At 44.1% G+C, this 12207-nt stretch overlaps 1 protein-coding gene across 1 annotated transcript; it reads left to right on the top strand.

Moving 5' to 3' along the window:
• The first annotated feature begins 1923 nt into the window (after positions 1–1923).
• Positions 1924–6079, top strand: LOC119293412 (protein PSK SIMULATOR 1-like). Its single transcript, XM_037571901.1, has 10 exons — positions 1924–2093; positions 2623–2992; positions 3386–3696; positions 3807–3990; positions 4101–4289; positions 4409–4579; positions 4847–4963; positions 5045–5121; positions 5254–5292; positions 5396–6079. Exons 1-10 carry the CDS (start codon positions 2014–2016, stop codon positions 5694–5696), a joined length of 1839 nt encoding a protein of 612 aa, XP_037427798.1. The 5' UTR covers positions 1924–2013; the 3' UTR covers positions 5697–6079.
• Positions 6080–12207: the final 6128 nt, after the last annotated feature.

Raw genomic sequence — 12207 nt, 5'->3', positions numbered from 1 at the left:
GGAAGGACATGGGAATAATCCTCTTTGGATACCCCAACATAGTTTACTTCCTCGATATAGTTAATCATATCTAAGCTAGCACAGGTGCTCTCTAATTAGATAGCAGGATGACCCATACACATGATACAAGTTGCATGGCGTGCATGTTACCTGCAGATATAAATACGCACAAGTCATAGGGTTCCATGCTTTGGAATAAAGGAATAAGCCTTTGAGAGATCAGTTTTGTTTTGCTCTACGTAATTTGATACTATTCCCTCAGTTTCTAAACATAAGTCTTCTTTGAGATTCCAATACAGACTACATATAGAGCAAAATAAGTAACTCTACATTCTAAAATATGTCTATATACATTCATATGTAGTTCGTATTAGAATCTCTAAAAAAAACTTATATTTAGAAATGGAGGGAGTAATTCATAGTACAGCGATGCTACACACACGACATTGCTTGCACGACCCTTTCATTATGTCTGATGCACACCCTTGGATCAGTTGTCGTGCAAGGATCGGCTAGCAAACTGTCGTGCATAAAGTAGTTTCTTTCATAGTACTAGAGTAATAGCATGATTTGGCGTGTTCAAACGTTGTGTATATTTTGTTTCTCTCAAAATAAATGGTGTATTATGCTCAGGTTCAGTCGAGTCAGTTACTGCTCCGACGCCATGCGAGTCGTGTGATCAAATATTGATGCGATATACTCCCTCCGTCCGAAAATACTTGTCATCAAAATGGACAAAAAGGGATGTATCTAGAACTACAATACATCTAGATACATCCCCTTTTATTCATTTTGATGACAAGCATTTCCGGACGGAGGGAGTAGTACTTCTGTAACAAAACCGTATATACTTGGTATAAAGTAATGGGTACAAATCTGGTACGATCATTTCATATGGCAACCTCTTTTGCCTACTCCCTCCGTAAAGAAATATAAGAGTGTTTAGATTATTAAAGTAATGATCTAAATGCTTTTATATTTATTTACGGAGGGATATTTTTTTCTAGGACTTAAAATGGGTTGGTTCCATAATAAGAAAGCTAACCATCGGCTCAGTTTGCTAACCTCCTCTTGCCTGATTCCATGCAAGTTACCAATCAAATGCTGATGTGTCACGTATATCATATTAAAGCCATAACAGGTACGAACAGTATTACTTTTTGATAGGAAACACCTCGGCACACAATGAGGTGCAAATAATTTGGTACCAAAACACCATGCCCATACACAAATTATTAAAATATATAGAGGGCCCGGTTAGGGCTTGTCAAGTTGGAAAATGGTGTATTTCGCACGACAAACTTTAAAATTAAGTGTCGCATTGGTATCATTGTACATAATGTCAAACAAAAGAAGATAGGAGGAGGGCAAGGAGGTAGGCGTGATTTTTGCTGATTCAAGTTAAAGAAACAAATACAAATGACGAGAGTAGCTAAAGTGGCGGGGAAAAAAAACTAAGAACCTAGTTTTTTTTAATATGGCATTGGCTTCTCTCTTGGGTTTACAATATCGCGACACGGCCCGTCCCAAGCTTGTCAATATTTTGGCCCAACTCCACCACTCTAGAAGAACTTCGATGACCACCGAGCCAACGACCTTGCACACCAAGCCAAACGGAGGACCATCTCTATCAACAAATATAGCATGGTGCGGAGAGTAGCAACGCTGTGGAAAATACTAACAACCTAGCTATTTTTTTACTTGGGCATTGGCTTCTTGTGTTTTCACTACCACAAGGCGCATCCCAAGCTTGTCACTATTTTCGCCCGACCCCACCACTCCAGGAGAACCTCGATGACCACCGAACCAACGACCTTGCACACCAAGCCAAATGAAGGACCACCCCTATCGTCAGCCAGATATAGCGTGATACGGTAGTAAGCTCTACCAACCCTGCGAGCACGACTCCACCGACCAACCAAACCTTGGTGCCGCTGAATAAACTCATTCCATCGCGTCGATACCATTACCACCTCAACACCACTAAGATATGCAAGTGAAGGCATACATAAGATGAGACTACAATCAGGCAAAAAACCGAGTTCCCCCTCCCCGTGCATCGACGATGAGCAGCCGTGTAAGGAATACATCGGGTAAGCCCCTTATCTCCAGTTCTTTGAATATCTTCTCCATGAGAGGGGGCGGAAAGGCATTCGGTATTGCATAATCATGAAGAATAGATAAGATAGAAATTGGCTAGGCCGGAATTATCCTAATCCACCCCAAAGTCAAGCAGGTTACCTAAAAGCTAACCAAAACTAATCTAAAATAAAAGTTTACCAAAACTAGAATGGAGAGGAACGGATCTAGGAGTATGTGAGATGGGTTGTCTGATTTTTCTTCCGAAGTTAAAAAAGAGGAGAGAATAGATCTGATTTGTGGGTTTTGACCATCTCGCCTTCCCACCTGGATACACAAGTCAACCATTAAACTAAGAGCAAAATGCGCATCAAACCTGGATTCTTTACTTGTTTACTTAACGAGTAGACTTTCCTGCCCCCACTTGCAAACTGCTATACATTAACGTCGTTCTTCGATTGTCCCCCCCATTTCCTGGTCATCTCCTTCGTGGATGTTCTTGTGTGGATCCCGTCACTGATTTCTCCCGATTCTTGCAATCAGAGCTTCTCGCACGATCATTTTGAATGGGCGTATTGGTGGATCTCCCCTAAAGACCGCGACTTGCCGCCGAAACTGTGGAGTTTTCAGTTCTTTCCTTATCGGATTGAGGAAGATGGGTTGGCTCTGCTGTTCGGGAAGGCTTGCGCTGGGATCCTTGTCGTCTTCGGATCAAGAAACCTCTGCTTGCCATGAGGAGGAGGGGGAGGAGAAGCAGCAGCAGCAGCAGCCGCCGAAGTTGCAATCCGTTGGGATGGGAAATAAGCGGAGCAGGAAGACGGCGCCGGAGATCGCCCGCGAAGGCGGGAAGGGTGGTAGGCCGCCGCCGCTGGCCGCCAAGGAGACAACATTGTCTGACAAGGGGAAATCAAAGGCAAGTGGCCCGACATATTATTACTTCCTTGATGCTTGGTTTTGTGGGCTCCTGCTTGGATAGAAATCTTGTTTGATCAATTGGTGATTTTTATAGAAATGGTGTTTTCAGAGAGAGTATTTTCATCATCTAGGATTCTGATATAGTTGATGATTTGTTAATAGGAGTGGCTCTGCTGCAATCATGTGGAAAATGTATATCCTGTCTGTTTTGTGGTTGAAATTATGTTTAATTTTCTTGTCAAAGCATATCTTCTGTTTGCTTATTGTTCATGAAAACCACAGATTCCCTGGAAAAACTATCAGTCCTCTATATGATTAACCATGTAATGTGGATCAGCCAAACTATCCTATTAGAAAAGCCTCCTCTGATGTTGTCTCTTTGATCTTACAGGCATCACAAACAGACATGTTTTCCAGCAAAACCTTCAAAGCAGAATCAGGGAAGGCACCAGGGAGTTCAAGTACCCCGAAAACCGCAGTTTCTCGCATCAGGTCCTGTATTGCGGCCAAAGAAACTAGGACAATAGAGATCATGGCCTTTGAGGTTGCCAACACAGTTGGCAAGGGCTACAATCTGATGACATTCCTCTCTGAACAAAGCTTGAGGAACCTGAAGTCTGCGGTGCTTCAGTCCCAAGGCGTCCGATGCTTGGTTTCAGATGATTGCAACAAGTTACTTGCTCTTGTCGGAGCCGAAAAAAGGTAGGCAGTGACAAGTTCAAGCAACTTAATTTAACTAGCAGTGCTTCTCTTCCTTTCTGGTTGTACATTTGCTTATATGCATTTTTTGTGGGTCTAATTTATATATGCAGGGAGGAGTTTAAGGAGTTTGCTACAGATGTTGCTCGGTACGGAAACCTATGCAGAGATCCGAAATGGCACAACTTGGATCAGCATTTCTCGAGGTTGGAGTCTGAACCCACACATCAGAAATACTCTAAAGAAGCAGCAGCTTCCAGTATGCAGTATCTCATGGCGCTTGCGGAGCAGACAGCGGTCAGTTGACTCATTCATAGTTCATTATGCTTATGTCCTTGATAAATTTCCCTCCTCTAGAACCACTGGAATTCTGATGCGGTCGATGTCTTATATTTTCTGTTGCGCAGCAACTGTACCATGGAATGCGTCGGTTCGACATCTCCGAGGAGATATACAAGAAAAATTATGAAGAGCACATGGAAGGACAGGAGGACCAGTTCTGTTCAATCCAATCTCTTTCGAACGCTGTGGAGATCGAAAGAAAATTCGTCAAGGACTTGAAGAAGCAAACACTTTGGATGAAGAAGATGGAACATGTAATTCTATACCCCTATGCTGGTGATTAAATTTCTCTTTTATTAGTAATGATTTATGAAATATACATACTTAAATAAATATCTTCAAGAAACTTATATTCCATACTGTTCTACTGCAGGTTGTGGAAAAACTTGTTTGCGTTGTACATTTCTTGCGGTTAGAGATAAAAAATGTCTTCAAGAAATACGAAGATGAATCAATGGAAGTGAAAGGGACGATTCAGTTAACTTTAGGGTCTGCCGATCTCGCTCTGCATTATGCGAACATCATTTTCAAGATAAAGAGTTTGGTATGATCCTTCTCTATGTATTATCATGTCAAACACAGCTTATCGAGCCATTATTAAGGATAATGATCAAATGTAGTCGCAAACGACATAAACACATCATCAGCATAATTAGTTCCGCCCATAGTTTACACAATGCAAATTTGTCCGCTAAGAACACACAATGACAAAGCATCGTTCCACTCTTTCAGACTTTCAGTTAATTTGATGCCCAACTTGGATGATCAAAGTATGTCTTATTTGTTTCTGATCATGGCTTCTCATTACCAGGCATCATTTGTACCGTCAATTCCGAAAAGCGGCGTTGATTCATTGTACCAAGCGTTGCCTCCATATGTCAGATCAGCCATACAAACCAAGTTGAAATGTCATGAGTACAAAGAAAAGGTAGCAACTGTTTTCTTCAGACCAACTTGATAGGTTTTATCATGCTCATCGTTTTCTGATCTTGGCATGTGCTGTCTTCAGAGGACAGTTGAACAGCTCACATATGACATGAACAAGACAATGAAATGGCTCTTGCCAATGGCAGAATCCACAATAAGGTACCGCAAAGATGCATACTCTTTGAACATACACAACAAATTCATCCAAACATCTCAACTAATTTCTGCAAAAAACTGCTGAATGAATGATCTGCTGACTGATCATTTTATTTTCTCCATTCTGAACATCAGGATGGGGCGTCGGATGCTTGGTGAATGGCAGGACCAAGGGTATAATAACAATGATCCTATTGTTCACATTCTCATGCACTAGGTGTGCAACAAAAATTGAAATGTATGTTACTGATGATGCTGTCTCGTGAATTCTTAATAGGGAGCCCAACGGAACAAATGGCAGGAAGGCGCTCAAGATTCAGACGCTATACCATGCCGACAAGGAGAAGACCGAACACTACATTCTGGACATGGTGCTGGCTCTCCACCATCTCGTATGTGCGATCCATGCGAGGCTCGACAAGTTCTTGAACAGTACTTCTGATCGGTCGGAGATGCAGGAGGCGAGCAATTCAGTTAGCACTAGCCATAGTGGACCGGCAAGCCCCTTTCACCGTGGAAGGGATAGCCCCCGGATCCCCATATCAATGATAACTGTACAGGAAAGTATACAGCGTTAGGTTCAGCTTCCAGGTTCAGGGCAGAAAATAAATGGTGGATCAGTGAGCCGATAACCATGATCAACTAGTGCTGTGGCCGTGTGCACCGATTGATGCAGAGCCTGAGGGAGCAGCTTCCTTTCCTTTTTCCAAAGAAGAGTGATCTGATAGAACTATACAAGTGTTCATGCAAATTCTGGTGCAGGGAGAGTGTTGATAGTTGCAGGTGCCGTTTTCAGATGAATTAGTAGATTGAAATTGGTGGTGGTTTAGCTGAGACTTTTTTGAATGTTACAGGAAATCAGAAAAAAAAACACCTGTAGTCCAGAAATCAGGGAATTTAGCTTACAGCCCATCAAACAATTTTAGAAACAAAAAGAAAGAGATTAGACAATTTCAGGTTGGTGTTGGTGCAATACATTTGTTTACTATTTTATTATTTTTATCCTTAGGAACTCAGATATATACTATTTAGGACTGCACCTAATCCTTACCCTCTCACGCCCTCTCATTTTTTTTCGAGCAACCGGCAGGAGCTCTGCCTTTTCATTAAGAAGAAAAGAATTGGCCAGTTTATAAGGAAAACTGGCCGAAAATCGATACATCTGCGATACACGCACACGCCAGCCCCGAGGCTGCACACCACTCGAGTCGACGACACTGTCACCCAAGTGACCAGAGACGACACCCTACAACAGAACACTGGGCTCCGGAGCCGCCGCTCCGACATCCACACCGGCCCCGAGGCCACGCACCAGCCTAGTCGATGGCTTCGCCGCCCTAGAGGCCAAAGCCAACACCCTACGCGTACGAGATCTCTGGCGCCGCCGCACCGACTTCCACTCTGGCCCAGAGGCCGCAAACCCACCTAATCAATGACCAACACCCTACGCGTACGAGATCTCTGGCGCCGCCGCACCGACTTCCACTCTGGCCCAGAGGCCGCAAACCCACCTAATCAATGACCATGTCGCCCTGGCGACCAAAGCCAACCACCACAAGTAGGAGATACCCGGAGCCGCCGCTCTGACTTCCACGCCGGCCTCGAGGCCGCGTACTCACCTAGCCGACGACGAAGTTGCAAAGCCACAGAGCCACCACCAGCAGATGAAGGACCGGACCTTCAAAGGCGTCGCCCCAAGATGGAAGCGACGAGGAACGCCGCCGACGCCCACTTAGGCCAAGGCCGAAGTTTGGGTTTTCACCCGAAGAGCCCGTGGCTGAGTTGACGAGGGAGGTGAAGGGGCTCCACGACGCCGCCTCCAACAAGGGAACGACGTCCTAGGACGCCGTCGACGCCGGCATCGACCGAGGTCGAGCAAGGCTTTCACCCGGAGCTCACCAAACCCATCATCACCACAACTAATCACCACCGACGGTGGCCAAGCACTCTACACCGCTCGCCACCGCCAACCGCCTCTTACACGGCCAACAAAACCACCACGACACCACGCGCCGTCATGGCAGCCCCGCACCCACCGCCAAGAGCGGCGCCGCAGCACCGCCATCCTCCCTCCTCGCTGCCGCAGCCAAATCGCCACAGCGCCGCCCGCAGCCCGCCGAACTCGAGGCTGACCACCATGCACCAGATCCGGGGCAGCCTTGCCCAGATCCGTGCCCTGGACGTCGCCGGGACCCGCCGTAGGAGCACTAGCAAGCTGGGAACACCACGAGCTGCTCCCCCGCCGACCACCACACACCAGATCCGCGGGAGCCCCGCCCGGTTCCGCGACCTGCACATCCGCACCATCACCCGCCACCAGCGCCACTGCGCCACAGCCGCCCGTCACTAGATCCAGGCAGACCTCGATCTGCAACCACCGGTGCCGGGGTGAAAGGATCGAGAAGAGGTGTCTAGAGGGGGGGGGGGGTGAATAGACTCTAAGTAAGATAAGTTGCAGTTTTTAATCTCTTTAAGTTGAAGTGGAGTTTTGGCACAAGTTTTAACATTCACAATACATATCAAGCAAGCATGACAAGAGTATATGAGCAGCGGAAAGTAAAGCATGCAAATTGCAAGAATGTAAAGGGATGGGATTGGAGTGTGCAAACGCAATTTGGAGACACAGAGATTTTTTATCCGTGGTTCCGATAGGTGGTGCTATCGTACATCCACGTTGATGGAGACTTCAACCCATGAAGGGTAACGGTTGCGCGAGTCCACAGAGGGCTCCACCCACGAAGGGTCCACGAAGAAGCAACCTTGTCTATCCTACCATGGCCGTCGCCCACGAAGGACTTGCCTCACTCGGGTAGATCTTCACGAAGTAGGCGATCTCCTTGCCCTTACAAACTCCTTGGTTCAACTCCACAATCTTGACGGTGTGTTGATGATGAACTCCTAACCAATCTAGGAGACACCACTCTCCAAAAGGTAATAGATGGTGTGTTGATGATGAACTCCTTGCTCTTGTGCTTCAAATGATAGTCTCCCCAACACTCAACTCTCTCTCACAAGATTTGGATTTGGTGGCAAGAAGATTTGAGTGGAAAGCAACTTGGGGAAGGCTAGAGATCAAGATTTATGTGGTTGGAATGGAATATCTTGACCTCAACACAAGTGTAGGTGGTCCTCTCTCAAAAAATCTATGTTGGAAGTGTAGGCATGTTCTGATGGCTCTCTCCACGAATGAAGAGTGGGTGGAGGGGTATATATAGCCTCCACACAAAATCTAACCGTTACACACAATTTACCAAACTCGGTGGGACTGAATCATGAAACTCGGTCAGATCGATTTAGTTCATAATGTGACCGTTAGGCATTTCGGTGGGACCAATATGATCAACTTGGATGTGCTAGGGTTAGGGTAAAGCCTCAACTCGGTTTGACCGATTAGACAAACTCGGTGGGACCGATTTGGGTAATAAGCGAAACAGAGAGTTGGCCAGGCAAACTCGGTGGGACCGATTGCATACCTCGGTGGGACCGAAATTATTGCAATAGGCAATAGAGAGTTCGCAAGCCCATCTCGGTGAGACCGATATCCCATTGGTGAGACCGGCTTGATTAGGGTATCTGGCAGTGGCTATGTCAAGAGAACTCGGTGGCGCCGGATAGAAAGTTTCGGTGGGGCCGAGTGTGACTTTTGGTTTGGGACATATGTGGATGTGAGAAAGTGGTTGAGGGCTTTGGAGCGTATCACTAAGCACTTTGAGCAAGCAAGCCATTAAGCAACACCTCATCCCCTCTTAATAGTATTGGCTTTCCTATGGACTCAATGTGATCTTGGATCACTAAAAGTAAAATGTAGAGTCTTGTGCTTTGAGCTTGAGCCAATCCTTTGTCCTTAGCATCTTGAAGGGGTTCACATCCTCTAGTCCATGCCACTCCATTGTTGAACTTATCTAAAATATATTAGGTAAGAGTATTAGTCCAACAAGAGATATGTTGACATTAATTATCAAAATCACCCAGGGAGCACTTGTGCTTTCAATCTCCCCCTTTTTGGTAATTGATGACAACATACATCAAAGCTTTAGATAAAGATATAGAGAATAACAAGTAAAGCTTTGGAAAGACATGTAACATGCATAGGCTCCCCCTACATGTATGCAATCATGTAAATATGGAATATAGGAGCATGTGAATGCATAAACATGGCAGAGTAAGCAATGTGTTACATGTATCTTGGCTATATGCATCAGAGCAAATGATGTGAATATAGGAAATGTACCTTTTTGCTCATGAGTCCTTCTTGCAAACAGTATGTACATCAGCAAGAGATCCTCATACACATGACTGTGATGCATATACTTACCTTGCGGTCTTGAGTTAGCTTAGGAGGGAATGAACCTGCGTAAACAAGGTTAGATAACACAGATACACCTACTAGCCAGAGCAAACAAAAGAAACCACAAGAGTACCAAGACTGGGATGACATGTAGAGAGTGAGTACCGAGTACCCCATTGGATATAGACATGTCCCCAAAGGTAAATATGTGCAATGAATTCAAGGATTTCCTTCCCTTAGATGTCCTTCTCCCCCTGAATCTAGCATGGGATACTGGGAGAAGATAGGGAAAGAAAATCAGAGCAAAGAAAAGAAACAGAGCTAAAGCAAACAATCAAATATGAACATGTCTTTCCCCTCTTAAAGACATGTGACTTATCTCCTCTTGAACACCAAGCATCTGGGGTCTTTTTAAGTGATACTTTTGTCTCCTTGTAGAAGAACTCTCTCCCCCTGAGTATTTTCTCCCCCTATAGAAATGATTAAGCTTTGATGTGATCTCTCTCTCCCCCTTTGACATCAATTTCCAAGAAGGGTTTTTCTGGATTTTTGTTACAAATGGGTTTGGTCCTTCAGTCACAGAACAAAGCAGCAAGTCGAATGTGATGCTAGTAAAGGACACGAATCATTGAGTGGAGCTAGATCAAAAAGAATGTAGGAACAAGTGGCAAGATGTCTTTCCTGCAGTGAAATCGGTGGCACCGAGTTGTGTGCTTCGGTTGCACCGAAAGGATTCGGTTGGACCGAAAACAACAGACCGGTGTGACCGAGTTCATCACAAAGAAAACAATTGTCACCTCAGCTCACTAGTCAAGTAAGATCTCACAAGGATTTGCAAGGAATTAACTGAAAGATTTGCAAAGAATTGGATGCAGGGAATGCAGAACAAAAAAGAATCAGAAAAGAAATCTAGATGAAGTTTTTTTTGAAAGGGGAAACAAATATGCATGAGACAAATGCAAGAGCGTAGAAAAGAACACAAGAGAGCTTCATCTAGAATTGGTCGGCGACAAAGTCACCTATGTTAGAGTATATTGACTTAGGAGTCAAGTGAGATCACTTGATCATAGGTCATACTCATCGTTTAAGCTCAAAATGGGGTTACCATTTTTCGTTTAAGCATTTTGATGTATTCTCATATTGTTGAGTTGCTTTGACTCATGAATTGGAGTAAAGCTTCTCTAAGATGGAATAACATACCTTGGGTGGTGGTGTTGATCGTGATCATGTAGTTGAACTTGTGTGGGTTGCTCAAGGTTGATGTAGCTCATCAAGAGTTGGGAGCTCCACTTGGAATTTGAGTTCATCTACCTACATGGTTTAGTCTTGCAAGGAAGAGCACTTGTGTATCCAAAATGACAATCATAAGACTCAATACAGAATTTGTCAAGGATATGTTTGAAAGGTTTCGTGCTTCCTTGTCTTCAACCACCATTATGTAGAGGCTTGGTGATGTAGAAATTTGCTCAAGATGTGAGTGGGTTGCAATCTCATAGATTTAGATTCATCCAAGTACCTACAAGGGTTAGATGACATGCAAGGGTGCAAATATATCCAAGACATATAAATAGCAACATGAAAGAAATATCAAGGATCAGTCAAAGGCTCATGCCTTGCATGTATCCAGTTGGAGTTCCTACTCCAAGTTTGAAGCATCAATGATGTTCAATTCACCTCTCAAACAGCAAAAGATTTTCTCATCAAGCGGTTTGGTGAATATATCTGCTAATTGCTTATCGGTGCGAACATGCTTAAGATCAATGTCCCCTTTGGCAACGTGATCTCAAATGAAATGATGACGAACTTCAATATGCTTAGTTCGAGAGTGTTGCATGGGATTGTGAGCAATCTTGATAGCACTTTCATTGTCACAAAGCAATGGAACATGTTTCACATATATCCCATAATCCTTGAGAGTTTGGGTCATCCAAAGTAATTGAGCACAACATGAACCAGCGGCAATGTATTCCGCTTCAGCGGTGGATAAGGATACCGAGTTTTGTTTCTTGGAGGACCAAGACACAAGTGGTCTACCAAGAAATTGACAAGTACCCAAAGGGGACTTTCTATCAACCTTGTCTCTGGCATAGTCCAAATCGGAGTAACTAACAAGATCGAAAGAAGACCTCTTAGGATACCAAATGCCAAAATTTGGTGTGTGTATTAAGTATCTCACTATCCTTTTCACAACCTTAAGATGACATTCTTTAGGGGCCGCTTGATATCGTGCACACATGCACACACTTAGCATAATATCGGGACGAGAGGCACATAGATATAACAATGAACCAATCATGGAGCGTTAAACCTTTTGATCAACCGGTTCACCATCTTTGGTCAAATCAATATGTCCACTGTAGGCATGGATGTAGTCATACCTTTGCTTTCTTGCATATTGAACTTCTTGAATAAGTCCTTGGTGTACTTTGTTTGAGAGACAAAGGTACCTTCCTTACTTTGCTTGATTTTCAAGTCGAGAAAGAATTTGAGTTCACTCATCATAGACATCTCAAACTTCTCTGACATTAGCTTTCCAAACTTCTCACTAAAGTGAGGGTTAGTCGAACCAAATATAATATCATCAACATAGATTTGGCACACAAATAGTTCTCCATTAACCCTTTTAGTAAAAAGAGTAGAATCATTTTTTCCAATTTCAAATCCTTTTTCAATAAGGAACTTGGTCAAGCATTTATTCCACGCTCTAGGAGCTTGTTTAAGACCATAAAGAGCTTTGTGAAGTTTGTAGACATGATTAGGTTTCTTAGGATTGACAAAGCCGGGAGGTTGCTTAACATAAA

This window comes from Triticum dicoccoides, chromosome 4B, assembly GCF_002162155.2.
Source record: "Triticum dicoccoides isolate Atlit2015 ecotype Zavitan chromosome 4B, WEW_v2.0, whole genome shotgun sequence".
Taxonomy (NCBI): Eukaryota; Viridiplantae; Streptophyta; class Magnoliopsida; order Poales; family Poaceae; genus Triticum; species Triticum dicoccoides.
Note: the sequence above shows the minus strand (reverse complement) of the source record. Positions and strands in the feature narration are given on the sequence as shown.